Consider the following 23891-nt stretch of genomic DNA (forward strand, 5'->3'; position numbering starts at 1 on the left):
GGGACTTTGAGCCTCAAGATGGTAATGATGCTTAAGAAAAATAATATATTTTACAAAGGACCAATCCAATTGGTAGACACTATTTAAATTATCCTCTATCAAATTAACAAGGACTTACCTTGCCAAGATTCTTGGCATTTTTATATTAACTTAAATTGCATTGGGAAAAAGCATAATAGTAACTGAAAAGCAACTAATTATAAGCAATTATAAGCCAAATTATGTTTACACCACAATTAGTGTTTGAGGTGGTTTAGTAGACAGATTCTTCATTTCAATAAGCAACCATCAAATAATTGAATAGCTTGTAAAACACATAAATACCTCTTTTATCTTTATTCCAAGTATAACTACCACATTCTCTTTGAATTATTATTATCATAAAATAAGCAACATATATCTTTTGTCCCAATTCCCAGTTTGAGTTGGATGCTTTTAAAAACATGGCAAGAGTAGTCCATGTACCTACCACACAACGTAGCTTCTTTCAACAGGTTTCATGGAGAAATGTGAACAAACTCACATTCTTGTAAGACAAATACTACCCTGGAGGGAATCTAGAGTGCAAATTCAAACCACGTCTTTTTCATTAGGTTTTTCACGCTTAAAACATTATCTCATTTCACTTTCGGTTGAGGGAAGTGTTCTCTAAGGATGATAGAGAAAAGTCTTTTGGGTTGTGACAACGGTAATTTTTATATCAGGCTGGGTTTTTTCCTTCCATATTCCCGAGTAAAAGTCATGAACTTTGTTACCACAATTTTGCCACCTCGGGTTAAACTGTTTGAAAACTACGACTTGCCAACTATTTTACAGTTTACATTGATTACCGAAGTATTAAATTTATGGTTCTTTTTTTAAATTTTTAAAAAAATTCATGGTTCTTTAAATCACTGCTAGTCATAGGTCAGAATGCCTGTTATATGAATTTCCAAATTCTTCTGGAGCACGTGAGATGATATCACTGTAAATTTTGGAAGGGGGGGGCTTTCAACTAGTTCATCAGTTTGAGAATAGTCAAAGAAAAATGTTATCAAACAATTTCAGATTATATTTAATAAACCAGTTTCTAGAAATAGTTTTGCAAAATAAATTCCCACCAGTTGACCTAATCGAGCACGGACTTGCCAGTGCTTCCACGGCAGCTGCTGCACTCCGCCAATTCCAAGGCTTGGCAAGCCACATGGTGGGAGGTAGGTAAGAGCCGGAGCCCTCCAAGGCTGGGCGCCACGTTGCTTTTCTCTTTTTAAATAGGGAGACAACGCTTCTGGCTATTGTGTAAACGGGTCGAGAACTGCGTTTACTCGCACATCAGCTAAGGCACGAGCAGAATTAAAGTGCCTTCTAATCCGACCCTTAGCAACATGTGCGTCACGAACAAATGTTGAGTTTTAATGCGTGGCTTCTTTAGCCTTGGGGAAACGCACTTTGAGAATCGCCAAGTACCTCAGCAATCGCGGTGAACTGCACAGGATCAAAACCACCACGCCATCCCAGCAGTGGCCACCGCCCCCGCGGAACCCCGCCAACCCTTCCTAAGGATCCACCCATGTTCTCTGCTAATCAGTTGTTTAACGCAGCACTGCACAGCCTTTCCTCACTCCCTTCCTGTTCTCCCCACCCATTCTGCATTCGACCCCAGGTTCCTAACCCCCAGCCGGACCACACAGCGCCGTCTCCCGCCCAAGGGACAGCGCGAACCCGAACCGCAGCGCGGCGGGTAGCTCCCCGCGCTCCTGGCAGGCGGGCCGCCAGCCAGCCGCAACACGGCGGCTGCTGATTGACAGGCGGCAGCAGCAATAAGCCTCAGGGGCGGGATGCTGCGTCACTTCCTGGCCTTTCGGGGGAGACGGGGTATATAAATGCGGTGCTCACGCAGCGCCCTCGCTTCCACAGTATGGCCGGCGACATTAGCTAGCGCTCGCTCTACTCTCTCTAACGGGGAAACAGCGGACTACAAGAGACTGAACTGTATCTGCCTCTATTTCCAACAGACTCACGTTCAACTTTCGCTCACACACAAAAAAAAAAAAAGCCGGGAAAATTTTATTAATCCTTTTTTTTAAAAAAAGTTAATATAAAATTATAGCAAAAAAAAAGGAACCTGAACTTTAGTAACACAGCTGGAACAATCCGCAGCGGCGGCGGCAGCGGCGGGAGAAGAGATTTAATTTAGTTGATTTTCTGTGGTTGTTGGTTGTTCGCTAGTCTCACGGTGATGGAAGCTGCACATTTTTTCGAAGGGACCGAGAAGCTGCTGGAGGTTTGGTTCTCCAGGCAGCAGCCCGACGCAAATCAAGGATCTGGAGATCTTCGCACCATCCCCAGGTGGGTGCTGGGAGCTGTCGCCGCCTCGAAGGCATCAGCCACGAGCGGGGGGCGGGGGCCGGGTTCCCGCAGCCTTCAGGTGGGGTAGGTCCCCGGGCGGGGCGCGTTTCGGTGGCCGTGGAGGAGACTGCGGTGCTGGGGGGAGCGGCCGCGTCCACGCGGGGCGCGAGCCGGCTCCTCCCGCCGCCGTTGCTGGGCCGGGCGCTGCCCGGGGGGAGGGGAGGAGGCCGGCGCGCAGCGTGCTCAGGTAACGTCCCCCGCGCGGCGTGCGGGGCGGCGGGCGGCGCCACTCGGGGTGGTTTGTGGGCCCGCGCCTTACGACTTTCCCCTCCGGAGTTGGCGGTCCGGGGCCCCGGGTGTGGACGTCTTGGGGCCGCGCGGGCTGCTCCCCGGCAGGTGTGGCTCGGCAGGCTTAGTCAGGCGCTAATTTGGGCGTGCCTGTCTCGGGGAGCGAGGAGGGAGGGAGCGAGTCTGAAGCCGGGCTCGTTCTTTCCGCGTGCTGCGGGAGGAGGGGGCTCTCCCGGTCTCCGACTGAGGGTCTGGCGCGCAGGCCTCCCGCCCGCGGTCCGCGCTGGCAGCATGTGGCGCCCGGGCGGCGGGGATTGGGCGGGAGCAGTGTCGCAGTGGCTGGGCCCCACCGCCGCCTTAATGCGCTCTGCACCAAATCCTTTTCGGGGCGGCCCCGGGAAACGGCCGCGAAGCCCACCGAGGCTTGCCCCCGAGACTCTTGACCTTGGGTGTGTAACCTGTTACGGCGTCGGCGGGTTCCGGCCGAGGTGCGGGGTGCTGGGAGGTTTGCCTGCATTTACGGGCTAGAGGCCCGTCCGAACCAGGACATAATACCTTTAGTGCCTAAGCCTGCAAAGGAATCTGGGGCCCCAGCCTCCCACCCCGGGCAGTCACGCGAGAGAGCTGGGTTGATCGCGCAGGAAAGGAGAGGTCTTGAGGTTTTTGGAAAGCCAAGCGCAAATAAACGCGCAGGCGTTTGCGAAGGTGCTGGGCCTTTCTCCGCGGCGCTCACACCGCTGGCCACCCCTTGCCTTTCGGCGCACAAGTGCGGCGAGTGTGGCGGTGCGGCGGAGGAACCGGCGCGGCTGCCTCATTGAGGACGACGACCAATGAGCTCCTGGGCCCGACCGAGAGCCTGGCCCCAGGGTGTGGGCCAATGGGCGTTTCAGGAATGTAGGCTGCGCTCGCTGCTGTCCCTGACAAAAAGCAACTGGGGAAGGGAATCCAGGCGGACACGTGCTGCTGGGACTTTTACGGCAGTATATCTATCTTGAAGGAGTCTACTCCTGGAAAGCGTCGTGTTAGCTAAAATGTGACAGGTCTCATTTTTCAAGCGACACTTAAAATGTCTATCGTAGCCTTTTACTACGTGCCAGGCTGAGCTTTAAACACTTTATATTCTAGGAAGCAGTTACTTACAGATAGGGGAAGCTTAAATTTCCTCCATTTCACAAAGGGGAAAACTCCCTGGTGGTGGTGGTGGTGGTGGTGGTGGTGGTGGTGGTGGTATGCGTCCGATGAAACAATTGTGATTAGATACTGTTAGAAAATTCTGTCAGTGAAGAACTAGTGAGTAAGTCTTACAAGGTGGATAACAAATTGTTTTGCTCTGGCTCTTTACATGTTTGGAAGCTTTATTTGTAAGCACACATTCTTAGTAAAGGAAAGGGTTTTTCCTTCCTCCCGGTTCTTAGGCAAAAATGCCAGAATTTAAGCTTGGGCTTTTCTGGTTAAGTTCCCTGAGTCGAGGGGGAGAAAGGCTTATAAAAGGGGAGCTTGCCTTCTTTAAATGTCTGAGAACCACTTTTCCTTTGTACTTTTGGCTGCTGAAATTGTTTTGCTCCTTCGGTGTGGTTCTTAAAATGATGGCAGAAGTTAAACCTTCAAGGACAGAATATTCTGTTTTGTTCATAACTTAGTGCCACAATGTTTTATAGACATTAAACATTCGTTAAATCACTATTTTGAGAGTTTATATCACATTTCGGCTGTTGGAGATTAGAGCAAGAAAGAACTGAAAAACCTGTCCCATTTAGCTGAAGTCCATTGGCAACCTTTAGGAGCCTTTCTCTGTGACCTGTCAAGCAAGGATGCACAGGTTAGGTTATTTAGTAGGAGGTAAAAATACGTGAAAAATAGTAGATGCTTGGTAAATCATCTAAAATCAATGGCCTGGTGAGAGGGATCATTGGTTTCTGGTCTCTTGAGGAGTTGGGCAGAGGAGGAGGATTATAACCTAAAAGAGTAATGTATAATGAAGTAGTTAAGTACATTGCCTTGGAATATCTAAATTTCAATTCAGACACCATTTAATAGCCAGCTGTTCGGTGTCTCCTCATCTCAAATGAAGATGATGGTGTACCTGTCTTCTTAGGGTCGTTGTGAGGATTAAGTGGGCTAATGTATGTACAGTATTTAAGAAACTGACACACAGTAACCACTCTATAAGTATTATTATCATCTTTTGGAGGGAGTTGTTTTGTTTGCCTTTAAAGACCATCTCCTCCCTCCCTTTTTTTCTAAATTTTATTTATTTACTTTAAGAGAGAGCAAGCCAGAGAGGGCTCAAGCAGGGGGCAAAGGGAGAAGCGGACTCCAGGCTGAGCAAGGAGCCGGTCCTGGGACTCAATCCCAGGACCCCAAGGTCATGACCTAAGCTGAAGGCAGACGATTAACCGACTGAGCCACTCAGGCGCCCCTCCTTTTCTCCTTTTTTAAGCAAACAAGGCTGGGGAAGAGTTTGTCAGATTGTAGTCTAAAAGGCTACATGTTAAAGGGTGTCCTAGCAGTTTGATGTATTTTTATTCAAGAGGAGGAGATCGAGTCACTAGGGAGTTTTAGATTATATCATTATATTTCTATAAAGTAAAATTTATCTTTAGTATCTTTATTTAATGATAAAAATGTAAAAGCCAGAAAGCCCTTGCCTCCATACCTCCACTAAGTAATTACATTAAAATGCAAATAGACTAAAGTCATAGTTAGAAGACATTAACAGACTGGATTAAAATAAACAAGTAAATAAATTACACTGTTAATAAAACAGATAAAAACCTAAGGACATGAAAAGGATTAATTGGGAAGGCACAAATGTTCCGAGAGGGCCTTGCTATAGATGCTAGACGTTAAATAACAAAGATGTTACGGGAAAATGCCCCCTTGTACTTCTTTCCAGTTACAATCCTACCCTCTCCTCCCAACTTTTAACCACTATAGATTAGTTTTCCCTGTTTTTGAGCTTTTAATAACATGAAATCATTTAGTGTGAATCATTATGTAAAGCTTCTCTCTGGTCAACCTTATGTTTGGCATTTTGTGTAGTGTTTTGTGTCAGTGTAGCACAATTTTTCATTCTGTTGTGAATGGGTATTTGAGTAGATTCCAGTTTGCTAATACAAATATGTTGCTATGAACACTAATATGTCATTTGGTGAACAATATGTCTGCGCTTCTGTTACATATACACCTCAGAGTAGAATTGTTAAGTCATAAGATGTGCATATATCCAGCATGAGGGTGCCAGTTGCTCCATATCTTCATCTAACACTTGGTATTATCTTTTTAATTTTAGCTATTGTGGGTGTACAATAGTATGTACTTCCCATCGGACTAATGGAGTTGAGCATCCTTTCATATCTTTATTAGCCATTTGGATATCTTTTGTGAAATGCTGCCTATTCTTTTGGAATGCCTCCTCAGTTTGTAGGAGTTCTTTATTGTGGATGAATTCTAATATGTATATTACAGATATCTTGCACCCTCAGTGGCTTCCCCTTTTATTCTGTTAGTGATATCTTTAGAAACAGAAGTGCATAGGTTTTGTGGTTTTATTTTTTTTTTAAGGTTTTATTTATTTATTTGAGAGAGATCATGAGTGGGAGGCGGTTGGGGCACAGAGAGGGAGAAGCCAACTCACCACTGAGCAGAGATCCTGACACGGGCCTCTATCCTAGTACCTGGGGATCGTGACCTGAGCCGAAGGCAGAGGCTTAACCAACTGAGCCACCCAGGTGCCCCCAGAAGTGCACAGTTGTAATGTAGTCCACTTACCAGTATTTTACCTTTAATGGTTAGTAGGGTTTGTTTTTATTGTTTTGTTTTGTTTTGTTTAACCTACCTGTACAGGCAACATGGGGCTTGAACTTGATCAAGAGTCTCATGCTCTACCAGCTGAGTCAGCTAGCTGCCTCTGGTTAGCAGTTTTGCATTCTATTTAACATATCTTTGCTCATTTTAGATTAATGAAGATGTTCTTTTTTTTCCCTCCTAAATTTCATTTTGCTTTTCATATTTAGATCTGCATTCCATCTGGGAATATTTTTTTTTAAGATTGTATTTATTTATTTATTTATTTATTTGAGATTTCTAGATTGATTGATTGAGAGGTGAGAAGCAGGCTCCCCACTGAACAAGGAGCCGGAGCCCCAGCCCCATCACAGCGTGACCTGAGCTGAAATCAAGGACAGTCAGTCACTTAACCGACCAAGCCACCCAGACACCCCTTTTTGTTCTTGAATTGTGAGATCGAGCCCGCATCATGCTCTAAAAAATAAAAATAAATTTTAAAAATGGAAAATCTTGTGTAGCTCAGGTTGAAGAATACCGGTTAACAATATGTTGAAGAAAAGCTGCAGTCCAGGGTCTCCATATGAATAAAGGAATAGATGATATGTTCTAAAACAGACTTAATTCACACATTACTTGAATTTGAGGAAGGAGTGGTATAATAGGTTTAACCCGCAGTTTCTCCAGCAGTTTTTCAGATTTCAAAAGGATCTGAACAGAAATCAGTGATCATATATTAAAAGGTCTTAGGGTTGCTGGACCAAACAAAAGCCTTTTATGTTCTAGGAAATGGCAGCTATGGGGAGGAAGTCTGTGAGAAAATAAGAAATTTTGCTGAGAAGAAAGACTTTTGCTTTTGAATTCATAACCCTGAGCTATTATTCCTAGTAATGAGGTGGGTTCAGATGGGAAATTGTAGTGGAGGTGAAGAGAATATAACTGTGGGAAGGTTAGAGGTGTAGTATTTGCACAGTTAACGTGAAACCATAACAACTAGAATCTATAGTGTTCGTGTTGGAGAAGACATTTAGGACTAGTGGGAAGTTCTGTTTTTCTCCTTCAAATTTTGTAAGCTAGAATTTAAATTTTTAGTAAAGGATTGGGGGCACTTGCAAAGAGTGTAAATCACATCTCAACATTAACTTTCCCAGAACTCCTGCCTTACTTAACCATATCATTGCACAGTATTGCAGTATCAGTGATTTTACATTGAAGAAAAGTACAACCCATTAATGGCCAAGAAACCTTTTAGTGTAAATGTTTTGAAATAGAAAAGCTTCATATTGAATTAAGCTCCTCATTACATTCTTCACAAAAGTTTCAAAAAAAGTTTGAACTGCTATCCCCAGAGCACCCATTTTTAAAGAAGTATGTGTTGAAAGTAATAATCAGCTGAGTGTAGCAGTAATTATACTAATAGTAATTAAAATTTTAAAGCTTGAGATAGAGAATTTAATACTGTGATTAAAATACTGTGTATTTTCAGTTGATTTCTTTGAACAAAAGGGAAAGGCTATTTTAAGGATGGTGTTGACCCAAATACTAATACCTTGGGTAAGGTATGGAAGCCTGAATGTACTGTGGTAAGGGGTAAGTCTCTAAAACAGGCATCAGGCTGTCACCTTAAGGTCACAGCTCAGGAAAGCTTCATGTAGTTGTGTGACTTTGGGGTAAATTATTTGGTAACCCTGAAACCAGCAGTTTTTATTCGCATGGAGGCCTTTTAAATGCAAATTTCTAGGCACCATTTGCAACGGGGTCTGACCTACAGAATCTGAGGTTAGGATACAGCTCATCCGGTGATGTGAGAGTGATACTCTGCCTTGACGGGTTTCTTCCATCTGCCAGCAGCATTCTGTTCCCTCAGGCATTTACTTCGTAAAATTGTGATTTAAAAGAATCTAACATTAAATTTACCATTTTAAGCGGGTAGTATTGTAAGTATAGTCACATTGTTGTGCAACAGAACTTTCTCATCTTGCAAAACAAACTATACCCAATAAGTTCCCCTCTCCTCTTCCCCGAGTCCATGGCAACCATATTCCTTTAGGATTTTGGCTACTTTAGATACTTCGTAGGAGTGTGAGTACCTCATAAATGGAATCATACAGTATGTGTCCTTCCATGACTGGCTTATTTCACGTAGCATAAGGTCCTCAAGATTCATCCATGTTGTATGTATATATCACATTTTCTTTATCTAGTAATCCTTTGATGGACATTTAGGTTGCTTCCATCTCTTGACAGTTGTGAACAACAACAAACATGGGTGTGCAAATCCCTCTTCCAGACCTTTTTTGAATTCTTTTGAATATATACCCAGAAGTGGGATTGCTGGATTGGTCATGTGGTGGTAATTCTATCTTTAAGGTTTTGAGGAACGTCCCTACTGTTTTCTGTAATGGCTGTACCATTTGATATTTTCACTAATGTGCACGAATGTTAATACTTCTCCACTTCTTTGCCAAAACTTTTTGTTTTGTTTTGTTTTTTTACAGTAGACATCCTAATGGATGTGAGGTGTTATTTCATGGTTTTGATTGGCATTTCTCTTACGATTAGTGATGCTGAGCATCTTTGCATATGCTTGTTGGCCATTTGTGTATCTTTTTAGAGAATTGTCTATTCAAGTCCTTTGTCAGTTTTTTAATTGGGTTAATTTACTTATTTATTTATAAGATTTTTAAGTGATCTCTGTACCCAAAGTGGGGCTCAAACTCACAACGCCATTTTAAGAGCCCCACACTCCACCGACTGAGCCAGCTAGGTGCTCCATTGGGTTATTTGTTTTTGCTCTTGGGGAAGTTCCTTATATATTCTGGATATTTACCTTTTATCACCTGTATGATTTGCAAGTATTTTCTCCTGTTGAGTACTTCCTATGATGTGCAAAAGTTAAGTTTGATGTATTCCCATTTGTCTACTTTTGCCTTTGTTGGCTGTGCTTTTTGTGTCATATCCAAGAAGGCATTACCAGATCCAGTGTCCTGAAGCTTACCCTATGTCTTCGAGGACTTGTAGTTTTAGGTCTTAATTTTGATCTTTAACCTATTAATAATTTTTATAGATGGTGTAAGGATCCAACTTCATTCTTTTGTGAGGACACCCAGTTTTCCCCGCACTGTTTGATGGCTTTTCCCCCTAATTTTGTAGTCTTGGCACCTTTGTTGAAGGTCATTTGACCTATGGCATTTACTTTTTACATATTACATTTAAAAATGTAGTCAGTTGTCCATTTCTGGTTTTGTTGAATCTGATGATCTAGAAGTCTTTCATATTAGTTGTATCTTTTCCTTTGTAAGTGCTCTAACTTGTTCTGTTTTTATTAAATCACAGATTCTTTAAGAAAACTTCAAATACAATATACTGTTAATGTTTTGCTTTCTGGTATGGTAACCTAATATTATTCAATCTGTGTACTGTTATTGGTAAAGAACATCCTATTTTGGGGAGATACTTAACCCAGATCTGGTTGTGGCTAGGATCCAATAAACCTTAATTTACAAAAGGAGGCTTATTTTCCTGGAAGAAGTGTGATAAAATAATTTTCTGAAATTCTCAGCTGTTTTTGGAGTTGGTTTTTCACCTTTCTCTTTATATACATGTATAGTATTGTATTGGCTTTTTCAGTTTTCTCTCCCATCTTGCCCCTTGATTTTTTTTTTTTTTTTTGAGCCTATTGGCTCTCCTAAAATTGTCTTTTTGATTGATCACTCAGCTGTGTTTTAAGGTGTTCTAAATAACCGCATTCTTTTATACCGTGACTTTGAAAAAATAGTAGAGGGTTTCTTTTAGGTGAGGAAGAGTTTGGTTGCAAAATTTATTAACTGATGGTGAATGAGTGCAAGAACATTTGGTTTCCCTCAAGGTGGAATAAGCACACTCTACTGTCTCTTGCATTTACTAAAAACCTTGGGCAGAGTGCATGGAACAGCTGAGGACTTTGAAAAGTAAATGTTAGCAGGTGAATTGAAGAAGGTTACCATAACTCAAAATACCACTGAAACAGCTGTGATTTCCTGTTTCTTCCCCCCCCCCCCTTGGTTATCTCTTGGGGTGGCCTGAAAAGCTGCCAGAAGCTGGGAACTGCACCCTATGTGCAGACAAAAAGAGTTCCAAGAGAGGTCTTTTTCTGGTCTGCAGAGAAGGAAAGGGGGCCTGCTCCCTTGGGTCAGAGAGAGTAGGGAAAATCCCTTTTTTGTCTTTGTATTGCTTTGCTTTGTGTGTGTGTGTTCTGCCCACAGCGCAGGCAGTCCTGTAACAGTTGTGGTGGCCAGAGAGATGCCTAACACTCTGGGTGCAGGGGGGGGACCCCTTTTTGACCAGAGGAACTGTGGTCCCAAGAGTGAAGAGCATCGTGGATATTCCTATTGCTCTTTTCCCTTTTTGTTGTCTACCCATTTGGCCACAGAGGGACAGATAGTCACAGGCAGCCTGCGGCAGGTGGACAAACTAAAGCCTTTGCTTTCTAGCCGGAGAACCCAAGAATCGGGCCCCCCACCCCAAACCGGAAATTGTCGGCAAGATTATGGAAAGGAGAGAGGTGAAGAAAGTGATCCCATAAAAATTTATATAAAGACCAGTGGGCTGTTCCTGTATAGATCTGATCATAAATGGTGTATCAACGGCTTTGAAAACTGATGGATCACCTCCCAGTCTGGCCACTGGGTGACACGAAAGCAGGACAGATCTGAGTACCATGGCAAGGGGCTTTCATAACTAAACTAAAACCCAGAGAAGCTGGATAAAAACTTGAAGACTGAACTTAACCATTTCAGTTGCCTGTTAAAACAGTTTTAAAAATCAACATGCTCCATAGGATTTAAACAAGATTTAAAATTACGTAACATCAAAATGTTCAGGATGCGATCATAAATTGCTCAACTTACGAATGGGAAATTCTCAGCATCCCTCAAAGGAAAAAGACAACCTCAAGGTGATGCAGATAAAGCTTTATAAACAGCTGTCATAACCATTCTGTAAGAGTGAACACTCTTAAAAGGAAAAGACAAAGTCTTAGAGAAATAGAAGGTGGAACTTAAAAATGCAACAGGAAAATAACTACTGGAATAAAAAGTTTCCTTGGTGGGCTCTAGTAGATTGGAGAGGACAGAAGAGTGAGAAACATCAGTAGGAATTATCCATTCTAAACACACAGGATTGGGGGCAGCAAATGTTCTACAGATCCCAAACAGTAAAGGAGCATGTAACAGTTTTAGATTTAAAAATCTTTAAAGCTATATGGGGCGCCTGCCTGGCTCAGTTGGTAGAGCGTGCAACTTTTGATCTTGGTTGTGGGTTTAAGCCCCACTTGAGCATAGAGATTACTTTTAAAAATAATAAAAAACAAAAATTTTAAGGCTGTTCATTATTTTCCCAAATGTCCATAAGGTTTAATCAGAATAATTATTGCCAGATTCAACAAATACTTGAGGGCCTCTTAGGAACTGGGCTAGGCACTGGAGATAAAAACAATAAAACACAAACTCCCTAACTATATGGAATGACTAGTGGGATTTGCATGAATACCACAATAGCCACAAATAAAATGCTTTGAAAAGGTTTCTGAGTATTAAAACCTTTTTGTGAAAAGATCTTTGATCTGATGGGAAGAGTGAGGTGACTTGAGTTAGAGGAAGGGTGCTGAGGACAGGGGTTGTAGGTAAGGTGAAATCCATTCCAACAGTACCCAGAGCAAAGTTTATATGTGCTGTCTCAGTGTAATTGTAATGCTGTCTTTCACTTTCATGTGGCTTGATTTGGATGAATAAATTTATGATGAATGGTTGGTGGAAAAGTCCACTGTGGCTCAAATACAGGAAATGGGGATAGAGCTAGTTACCTATATATTCATCAGTGTGTGTTTTATTTATTTCAACTGCTCTTCTGATTCATTGTCTTTATATTATAAAATTTGTCTGAGTCAGATGAAAAGAGGGGTGCCAGGAAATCTGAAGATTAGATAATGGTTTATTCTCTGGGAGTAAAAAAGGATCTCTCTGAAATGAGGGGACCAGGTACTGTTGAGGGATAGAGTGACTATACTGAAAATAAAGAATAAAAGCTTCTAATGAGGGGCGCCTGGGTGGCACAGCGGTTAAGCGTCTGCCTTCAGCTCAGGGCGTGATCCCGGCGTTCTGGGATCGAGCCCCGCGTCAGGCTCCTCTGCTACAAGCCTGCTTCTTCCTCTCCCACTCCCCCTGCTTGTGTTCCCTCTCTCGCTGGCTGTCTCTATCTCTGTCAAATAAATAAATAAAATCTTTAAAAAAAAAAAAAAAAGCTTCTAATGAGTGAGATCCTTAGCCCTTTACCCTCTTTTGCCTACCAGAAATCTTAATGTTCTCCAGGCAAGAAAATGGAATATTTGGATAATCTGACTTGCCCAGGAAAGAACTTCAAAAAAAAAAAAAAAAAATACCGATAGGGAGGGAGTGCCCCAGTGAAACCCCCACAGTGCCCTGTGTAGGCCCACAGTCAACAAGCCCCATCCATGTGTATAGACTTTCTGACTAGCTAAGTCTTAGTACCCTAATCTTGGCCAAGAACCACTCAAAAATGTTCAAAGGAAACAGTTGGGGGAACATCTGAGGATAAATTAATGCATAGAAAACCAAAGCAAATGAAAAAGCAAGACAGCTTTTAAATCCAGAGAAAAACAAAGTTCTACAAGAAGGAAAGTTACGGAGCATGATTAAAAGTCTTAATATACTGTTGGGGCGCCTGGGTGGCTCAGTCGTTAAGCGTCTGCTTTCGGCTCAGGGCGTGATCCCAGAGTCCTGGGATGGAGCCCCACATCCGACTCCTCCGCTGGGAGCCTGCTTCTTCCTCTCCCACTCCCCCTGCCTGTGTCTCTCTGTCAAATAAATAAATAAAATCTTTAATTAAAAAAAAAGTCTTAATATACTGTTAACACTACTGTGTGATATGTGAAAGTTACGAGAATAAATCTGAAGAGTTCTCATAGTGGAAAGATTTGTTTTCTTTTTTTGCTTTTTTTTTTTTTTTTTAATTGTGTATGTGAGATGATGGATCCTAACTAAACTTTCTATGGTAATCATTTCACAAACATGTAAGTCAAACCATTATGCTGTGTACCTTAAACTTACAATGATGTATGCCAATTATCTCAGTAAAACTGGGGGGAAGGAGTCTGCATGTATAGTGAATATAACTGAGGAGGTAGAGTGTCCAGTGGGTGGAAGAGGATATTTGCAAGAGTGCTGGATTCTAGTGGGAAGTTGTTAGGTAAGATCTGACTTAGATGAGCTCTAAAGAGAGACCCCCCCTGTGCTGCAGAATTTTACTCAGTGCCTCTTATAGTGGGTGTTTTTATTATTTACCTACGTATCCAGTGCTTAAATTCTTACCATCAAGTAGGTAAATTTTGTATGGGTTATGTAATTTAATCTTTAGTCACGTGATACCAGTCATGGGAAGTGGGTTTTATTGCCTATTAGGTATAAAGAAACCAAGCCCAGAGATATTTAATTGCAAGAAATGTCACAAAACAGAAAAGCAATAGCTTCTTTTAGAGCCCTTTTACTCCTTTTTTCGTTAAAGCAATTATTTGTGGAATTGAACTACAGTGGATTCTGAAATGTTCATACATTAGTGAACTTTGAGTCTTAGAAATACAAAAGCCCAAATTATTGTATGACCACCTACAATGAAAGGATTAAAATGATCAGTTTGTGTTGCTCAGAACTGGATCTTAATTGTAATGTTTTCTTCCTAAATAACAAATTGTACCATTTAAAAAATTTGAAACAAACTGCCAAGATATGGCCCAGTATGTATTTTTTCTTCATATAAACAGTTGTTGGCACCTTTTTAAAAGAAAGCTAATTGTTAGCTCTTTTAAAAAATGGTTTGGCAGGGGCACCTGGATGGTTCAGTCGGTTAAGTGTCTGACTCTTGTTTTTTTGGCTTAGGTCATGATCTCAGGGTTGTGAGATCAAGCCCCTGTATCAGGCTCTGCACTGAGCATAGAGTCTGCTTGAGATGCATTCTCTTGCACTCTCTCTTCCCCTTTCCTCCCACTCCCCCTCTCTAGAAAGTAAAAATAATTTTTTTTAAGATTTTATTTGATAGAGAACAGAAGCAGGGGGAGCTGGAGAGGGAGAAGCAGGCGCCCCCCAAAATATAAATTTTTAAAACTCCTTGGCAAAGTTATAGGCAAATAGGCTCTATAATCATTAGCAAGCCTAGAGCACCTGGGTGGCTCAGTTGGTAAAGCGTCTGCCTTCGGATTAGGTAACGATCCCAGAGTCCCAGGATTGAGTCCCACATTGGGCTCCCTGCTCAGCAGAGAGTCTGCTTCTCCCTCTGACCCTCCCCCTGCCTCTCCTGTGCTCGAACTAATTCACACACTCTCTCTGTCACTCAAATAAATAAATAAAATCTTAAAATCATTAGCAAGCCTAACGTATTTTAAGTTTTTTTCAGGTAGGTCTGAGTACTGTGCAATTTAACTAATTTACCCAACATAGGAATTACTGCCTTCTGTGATTGGTCCTATAATTTCTTTTAGAAAATAATGAAACGGGCACAAAATGCTAGCAGGGTTGACTGGTACTATGCTTGTGTGTTTTGGGTTTTTTTACGTGTGTTTTTTGTTGGTTTTTTTGTTTTGTTTGTTTTTTAAGTTCTCTCTATACCCAGCATGGGCTTGAATTCACAACCCTGAGGTCGAGTGTTGCGTGCTTGACTGGCTGAGCCAGCCAGGTGTCCCTGTGCTTGATTTTTAATACAAAAGAATAAAACATACCTGTTTTTGTGCTGACTGTGCTGTTGAGGATTTCTTTTACAGAGTCTTAACTGGATAAGAAAGCTAACCATAATATGCCATTTTCTTAGGTATACAAGAATGATCTGTCAAACATTAAGAGCCTTAAAAACATTTCTAGCCTTTACTCTGGTCATTGTAAGCTTGTCCTATTGTTTTATGTATTTCTGTTCGTAGTGGGCACACTAAAGAGGAAGCACTTCTTAGGTCTCAATCAGATAAAATTAAAACCAACTTCATGCCCATTTGACTTCCATTTTGCTGTTGCCTGTAATACAGACTTTTCACTTTGTTGAAATATTCATTTTTTTTAATCCTATTAAAGAGTGGCATAATGTTACCCCAAAATCTTATTGACTTTGAATTGCCAACAAAGGCAGTGTTTCAAGTTTTTGATGTTTCTAGACTTTAGATACTACTAGGTATTATGATTAGCTGCTAATTTTATAGAAAATAGTATCTAAACAGAATGAGAGTTGAGCTTACTAACAGTCAGGCCTTTAAATCTTTTTGCCAATCTGATCAGGGAAGGAGATGATGCTTTTTAAGTTGTAATTCTTCCAGTAGGATTAAAAATCTAAGAATTTTGATAGGCGACGGGGCTCCTGGGTGGCTCAGTCAGTTAAGCTTCTGCTTTGGCGCAGGTCATGATCCCAGGGTCCTGGGATCAGGCCCATGTGAGGCTCCCTGCTCAGTGGGGAGCGTGCTTCTCCCTCTCCTTCTGCAGCTCCCCCTGCTTGTGCTCTGTCAAGTAAATGAATGAAATCTTTAAAAAAAAAATTGATAAGCAAAAAATCTCATTTTGACTTAATTTCTTCACTTGCTTGTTGGTGAAAGGTAATGATTTTCCTTGGTTTATTGGCCTTTTGAATTTCCTCTGTGCATGGCTTATTCAGTCGTCATTTGTTTTTTCTTAGTAAATTGCAAATAGCTTATATTTCCAGTTTGCTCTTTGTTACTTGGTGGATATGTCAATATAGGTAGGCTTTTGAAGTAAAACTAAATGTTACCCAGAAGCCGGAACAAGAATATGACAACAAACATAAAATACATGGTGTAAATTGTGTTAGAACACTGAAGTATAAGAGCTTTATAATTTTTATTCAGGTAGGCAAGTACTATTATGACTTAATCATCTTTTTTGTTGTTGAATAATAGATCTGAGTGGGACATACTTCTGAAGGATGTGCAATGTTCAATCATAAGTGTGACAAAAACTGACAAGCAGGAAGCTTATGTACTCAGGTAAGTCCTGCAAAAACAAGTGTTAGCTACCTGATTTCAGTCTGAATCATACTTTACGTGGGAATAGCAAATTGTTCCTCTGGATCTTAGTACTGTAATCATTTTTACCTTATTTTGAGAAATAGTGGTATAAAATAAAGTGTTTACTTTAGATGTCCTTTGCGGTATATAGGAGAAAAAAGCCATTCAACATGTTTATAAGTACAAAGCTAATTTATCCAATAAAATCATTAGTTTGGTGGTGGTTTTTTTTTTTTAATTTTATTTATTTATTTAAGAAAGAGTACAAACGTGTGAGGGAGAGGGAGAAGCAGGCTCCCCACTGAGCAAAGAGCTCAATGGGGGACTCATCCCAGGACCCTGAGATGATGACCTGAGCAGAAGGCAGACGCTTAACTGACTGAGCCACCCAGGCGCCCCAAGTAAAATGTTAGTTTCTTAAATGTATTACAATGGACCTTGAGGCTACTGGATTGAACAAGGTGCATAAGTGCCTGGTTTTTACTAAGCTTGTGTTTGGCATATACAGATATTTATCGAATGCTTATTATGTGCCAGGCCCTAGGAATATAATGGTGAGTAAAACCAAATTCCTTTCCTCATGGAGTTTATTATCTAGTGAAAGAAGTAATGAGATGTTTACAGAAATAATGTGAGAGTGGGTGGTACAAGCTGAAGTAAAGTATGACTTTAGTAAATAAATCCTAAGATACGTGAGGTGAGGAAGAAAGTTTATAGTTAGAAGGGAGTTTGTGTAATGAGCTGATACACTTTATACCTAATTCAGTACCGTTCTGTGGGTTCTGGAACCTTAAAATGAGTTCTGTAAAATAGAAAAAGGAATACTGTAGTGCCTATTTTTGGCTTCCTTGATTTCTTCACATTTAAAATTAATAGCCAAATTTTACATTGTAAATAATCCAATAATAGATTAATAACATCTCAGTAATACATAAACATCATTATAACCTTGTGACTTTTTTCAAATGCAGTGAGAGTAGCATGTTTGTCTCCAAGAGACGTTTCATTTTGAAGACATGTGGTACCACCCTCTTGCTGAAAGCACTGGTTCCCCTGTTGAAACTTGCTAGGGATTACAGTGGGTTTGATTCGATTCAAGTAAGTAATTAAACATTTAATCCTTTTTTCCCCCAGGCAAACGTTAGGGCTCTGTGATATGCATATGCCTAGTAAATAAATGTGTATATTTACTGCTTAGTTGTGGTGGGTAATCACTGACTCTTGAAACTAAATGTACATATGTTCTCAAATTGTTGCTTCCATGCCTATTTAAATCAGATCTGAAATTACTGCTCCAGAAATAATTAATGTACCTTGTTTCTACAGTTGTTGTGACCCATCATGAGTAGATTGGGTATTTTTTAGTTTCCAGAAACTCAGGATGTGATCTGCATTCTTAATGCTTTCTTGAGATTCTTCACAGCTTAAACACAGTTGCTCTGTGTAACAGTATCGCATGGATATTGATTCGTCTGGAACCTTGCTCTGACACAGTGGCCTTCATTTTTTGTTTATTGGCCAGCAAAAGACCACTTACCTTTTAAACCTATTAAAGGGAAAACATGTTAAATTTCATTGGAGAAAATATCTATAGATTTGATTTTGATATGCATATGCAGAAAATAGTTGACTAGGAAAGGTGACAGAATCCTACATATAAAGTTATCTTTTTCAGAGCTTCTTTTATTCTCGTAAGAATTTCATGAAGCCTTCTCACCAAGGGTACCCACACCGGAATTTCCAGGAAGAAATAGAGTTTCTTAATGCAATTTTCCCAAGTAAGTTTAAGTAGAATTGAAACCTGTTTCCTTAGAGGGTCTATCCTTCCAGGATCTTTTTATGTATGTGAAAGCATATGAATGCAAATATGGTTATTTGGTTAAGATACAAATCAGTAAAGTTGATTACAAATTTTAGAGTGTGTGTACTCGTCAGGTCAATGTTGCTGAAAAGATGGAAAAAGAAAATGAATTGATCACTTGGTAGAGGGAGAGGTCATCTTTGTCTAGCCAGTTGCTCTAATTTATATCTAACTTAGGGGTTGTTCCCATCCAGAAAAATGCATAGTGCCTTCACATCCCCATGCTAAGATGCTGGTCCATGTTAAACTCTGGCCTGGCATTCTGTTCAGGAATCGAGGTGGCTTAAAAATGATCAACACAGTGAGATCATAGCGTCACTTCAAATAAATTGGCAAGATTTTCTTCCATTTACTAAGCTTTTATTTATAGACCTTCCTTTTTGAGCTTCAAGGTCAGGGAATTAAAGGTTATCTAATCTAACACCCTTAACACCCTTACATTCTAGATGTGGCCGAAAACCTAGGATGATTTTACTAACTTGGCACAAAAGCACTTACAAGCATGATTTAAGATTTCCACCCCCTCCTCCCTCACAGGCATGATTCGAAAAGAAAGTCCGATTTTTATCCTATTCTTATCTACTAATATGAAATTATACAACGCTCTGTCAATGCTGAGTATAATTGAGTGTAAATATCTCCCAGTTAATTTACTGTGTTGAGTTAGGCTTTGGAACAAAAATACGGAAAGAATGTATTACATAAAATGACTTGTACTTACTTGGGAATGTAGATAAATGGGTGATCAAATTCCATTTCCTTAATGGAGCTTTAGGGGAGAGTGAGCCATAGTTTTCTCAGCACTCAAAGTAACTCACTAGCTGAAGTATATCTCTAAAGGACAGTAAAATATTTTTAGTAAAATATTTTTTTAAGGGATGGCGGAGGGCATCCTGCCTACTTGTGAGCTCACTTCCCTTCAATGAGAACGTTTCTGGTAGGAGGCAAGCACTATCACCCTAACCATTGGAAGGGTGGGGGCAAGGCTATCCTACCAAAAGGAGCTGTTAAATTTACTTTACATTCTCTCCTCCCTCAACAGATGGAGCAGCATATTGTATGGGACGTATGAATTCTGACTGTTGGTATGTTGGACGCAGTTTCATGGATTTGTGTGTGTGTGTCTCTACAGGATTTATTTTAAATTGCCATTTGTCATTTTTAGAAACTACTCTTTACTTTTATATAGGTACTTGTATACTTTGGATTTCCCAGAGACTCGGGTAATCAGTCAGCCAGATCAAACCCTGGAAATTCTGATGAGTGAGCTTGACCCAGCAGTTATGGACCAGTTCTACATGAAAGATGGTGTTACTGCAAAGGATGTCACTCGTGTAAGCAGTTTCAAGAATAATTCTGAATTCTTCTTGGGGACTAAAAATTTAACTCATTCACAGATTTTTCAAATTTGTGTGTAATTCAGTCTTTCCTTTCCCAGGAGAGTGGAATTCGTGACCTGATACCAGGTTCTGTCATTGATGCCACACTTTTCAATCCTTGTGGGTATTCGATGAATGGAATGAAATCGGATGTAAGTGATATTTTGCTTAATAATTATTAAATATTTAAGTGTGCCCATTCCATTATTAACATAAAACTATTTGTTTAAGGGAACTTATTGGACTATTCACATCACTCCAGAACCAGAATTTTCTTATGTTAGCTTTGAAACAAACTTAAGTCAGACCTCCTATGATGACCTGATCAGGAAAGTTGTGGAAGTCTTCAAGCCAGGAAAATTTGTGACCACCCTGTTTGTAAATCAGGTAATCTGTTTTATTACCTACAATAAAATCTTAAAGGAAATAAAAATATCAGATATCTAGAAGTACTACTGTTAAGGTTACTGGAAGAGGAGATGCTTTATATCTTCGTTTAGACTTGGTCCTTGCTTTATATCTAGCCCAATTGATGGGTTCCTTCTGTCCTGTTTTCCCTGTAGACAGATGGGCAGGTGGGGGGACAACATAGGATGTCTCACTCCATCCACACATGAGACAGCTAAAATATTCAAATGCTACAGTTTCTTCAGACAGTAGTCTTAAATACTTACTGACTATTTTGTTTGAAAACTTCTTCAGACTGGAAACATTAATCCTTTATTTAAATTTTTTCCCCAGAGTTCTAAATGTCGCACAGTGCTTTCTTCACCCCAGAAGATTGAAGGCTTTAAACGTCTTGATTGCCAGAGCGCTATGTTCAATGATTACAATTTTGTTTTTACCAGTTTTGCTAAGAAGCAGCAACAACAGCAGAGTTGATTAATAAAAATGAAGAAAAAACGCAAAAAGAGAACACACATAGAAGGAGGTGGTGGCTGCTTTTTAGATATTGATATCGGGGGCCATGCTTTCCATAACCACCACCTTGTAGCTGCAGAAAGCCCTAGATGTAATGATAGTGTAATCATTTTGAATTGTATGCATTATTATATCAAGGAGTTAGATATCTTGCATGAATGCTCTCTTCTGTGTTTAGGTATCCTATGCCACTCTTGCTGTGAAATTGAAGTGCATGTAGAAAAAACCTTTTACTATATGAAACTTTACAACACTTGTGAAAACAATTCAATTTGGTTTACGCACAGTGTAATATTTCTCCAGGTATCATCCAAAATTCCCCACAGACAAGGCTTTCGTCCTCATTAGGTGTTGGCCTCAGCCTAATCATCTGGGACTGTTCTATTAAATTGCTGCCAGGATTTTACATCCAGTTACCTCCACTTTCTAGAACATATTCTCTACTAATGTTACCGAAACCAGTTTCTACTTCATACAGATGTTTTTTGCAACAGCAATTAAAGTTTATCTTCCACGAGTCAAGTCCTCTTAAGAAAATGATTGCAGTTATCCATTTTGTGTATTACTATTTTAACATTATTGCTTCCTGTACCTGTACTTTAATTGATTTTGTTTCTCACCATGGTGTCTTGCCTCCCAACCTCCCCCAATAAAGCAATACACTGTTACACTGTGGGTTTATACTAATCTTACACCCGGGAGGGGGAAGGGAGAGTGGACCCTGGGCTTAATCTTCTTTTTAAGGTCAAGGCCTCCTTTTATATTAACATGGGCTCTTTTGGGAGATAGTGACAAAAATAAACCTGTTGTTGATTAGCAAGGAAGACACATACATTTATATTAGGGTATACTGGCAGAACTGTTCCAGAAACTATGCCATTCTGTGTTCCCATTAAATGAGATTAGCTTCTCATGAGTACCATGCCTTTAGTAATTTGCTAAGTAGTTATATAAAATTTTTTATCACTTAAGTTTATTAGCAAGGAAATTAAAATAAAGGTATTTTTACAGGATTTAATAAGTCAGCTCAGATGATTCACCCTAACTTTTACTATAGCAGCTATCTCCAATCATTTTCATTCATAATGTACCATAAACTTTGGTTGAAAATGGAGTCTGTCTTTGTCATCTTATGACTTAAAGTTCTTTGACCTTATAGTGCATTATGATAGTGTTCTGACTTGAACTGCTTCTCTTCTTGGTGTTCCTTTCACCATGATTTCATAGCATCAAGTGAAACTTCCCAGAATGAGAACTGTTCAGGTTATTCAGTCATACACAGTGAAGCAGAATGCTATCCGTAAGACAAAATTCCAAACTGGTCAGTGGGAAATAACTAGAAATACAGGCTTTGAGGAGTTGGCATCTTTTAGCTATATTTGCAAATATGAGATTTAAGCAGCTGAGAAAACAAAGTTGACTAAATTTTTTATATTCTTGTCCTCACAAAATTTTTTTGATTCTTTCTGGATTGATGCAGTGATGTTTTTGTTCCTTCCGTATTTATAAATGAAACACTTTTTTTTAGTGTTTCTAAACATAAAATCTACTTGGTTTGAAATCAAGTGGTTGGAACACAAATTTTGACTTTTATTTTAAACATGTTGATTCGAAGTTTCATTGAAGAAACTTTCAGTCAGTGGATCAGTTTGATTCTGTAATTACCACACAGTACCTAATGTTTCAGTACTGTTTTGAGGACCAATGCTCAAAGTGGATTTTGTTCTTGAACAGTATCCCAGTAGATTTGATGACATTTGTTGGCTTGAGGTCTGATTTTTTTTTTTCCTAATAGATTTAAGATTTCTGTCTAATGTTGAAAAACACAAATTTGTATGGAATAAAGCCTAGAAAAATTAAAATTATAGATTAAATAGTAATCAAAATTAATCCTAGTGTGTATGATAGAGGAGGGAAAATTGTGGTGCCATTATTTCTCTCTTCATGGTGTTGGACTTAAATCAGTTGAAATGTATTTCTGTACCACACTTTAAGCTTCAATAAAAGTTTGCTTATTAATTCATTGTCCAGTGACAATCAGAAAGTTTTCTGTTGATGTCTAGTATTTGGTCATGTATACTGTTTTAAAAATCTACAATTTTTGTGATTTGAGGAAATTTATATTTGATGGTTATTTTCTAACATTTGGGAGAATAATCATGAAGACATAAGATCTTTAAGCTCCTGGGAGAATAAGTAATTTATACTCAGATTTAAGCATTCTTTGGTTAGTGGCTTCATAACTGAAGCTTAAAAGAAATAGCTGGGTTATAGACGTATACCGGACATCAAAGAGTAGGAAAGGTAAGTAGTAAGAATAAGAAAATGCGTTTGTGAGTTTGGAGTTAAGTTAAAAGTTTGAAGGTAGAATGTTAGCCTTTATTGTGGAATAGGCTCGTACTAGTGGCATGGGGAGGAACAAGTTGTAAACGTCCTTTATTTCATTCACTGTTATTTCTGTTAACTAGAACAAAGTTACAGCCTTGATCATTTTTGCCATTTTAGATACGTCTCATGATTTACGTGGCAGAATTTCAGTTCTTCAGTCTCATGTCAACAGTAATCTGAAAATCAGAATCTTATAAAAATGTGTATCTAGATCTTTCTCAGAAAAAGCATATTAGAGAATATTTTCTAAGACATGAATGAAAAAAGGATGGATCCTAGAAAAGTAAAACATTGTCACATAGTGTAATACCGTCAACACCAGGTTCTTTTACAGGAACAGGTAAGTGATGGAGATTCAGACACCTGTCACAGTTGTGGTATTATACTATGAAAGGTAAAGGACCTTACTTTCATTGTCCTTGCCAAAGAACTGTCACCAATTCTTGACTCCTTGCCGTCAAACTTGATGTTTTCTTCCGCTTTTATTCCTCTTAAAATGGAAACTGTTCTTTGGATTCCATCCCTTATACCTTGAGAGACTCTAAGCTCAGCTCTCTGCGGGGATTAGCTAGGACCCCAGAAAATAGATGAGATTTGTAATTAAACATTTTATTTGGAGAATCTTCAAATACACAAAGTAAACAAAACAGTACGTTGAATCTTCATATCCTCCCTTAAACTATCCTCAGTTCTGCTCTGGTACATCCATCTATCTACCACACATCTTTTTAAGGAAGATTTATAAAGTTGAAATATGCAAATCTTAACTACAGTTCTGGAAAGTGGATACACTTTTTAGCTCACAGCCATATTGGGACCAAAGTTCCATTTAACCCTAATTAGGCAACTCAGCAATCTACGTCTACCTCCAAGCTAACTACTTTTCCAA

At 39.8% G+C, this 23891-nt stretch overlaps 1 protein-coding gene across 1 annotated transcript; it reads left to right on the forward strand.

Annotated features, from left to right (window-relative positions):
* Positions 1-1882: 1882 nt before the first annotated feature.
* Positions 1883-22633, forward strand: AMD1 (adenosylmethionine decarboxylase 1). Its single transcript, XM_008706218.2, has 9 exons — positions 1883-2328; positions 16346-16432; positions 17425-17551; positions 18129-18231; positions 19357-19399; positions 19504-19648; positions 19753-19845; positions 19925-20080; positions 20435-22633. The coding sequence occupies exons 1-9, from the start codon at positions 2219-2221 to the stop codon at positions 20573-20575; spliced, it is 1005 nt and encodes a 334-aa protein (XP_008704440.1). The 5' UTR covers positions 1883-2218; the 3' UTR covers positions 20576-22633.
* The last annotated feature ends 1258 nt before the right edge of the window (positions 22634-23891 follow it).

Source organism: Ursus maritimus, unplaced genomic scaffold, assembly GCF_017311325.1.
Source record: "Ursus maritimus isolate PB19 unplaced genomic scaffold, ASM1731132v1 scaffold_13, whole genome shotgun sequence".
NCBI lineage: Eukaryota > Metazoa > Chordata > Mammalia > Carnivora > Ursidae > Ursus > Ursus maritimus.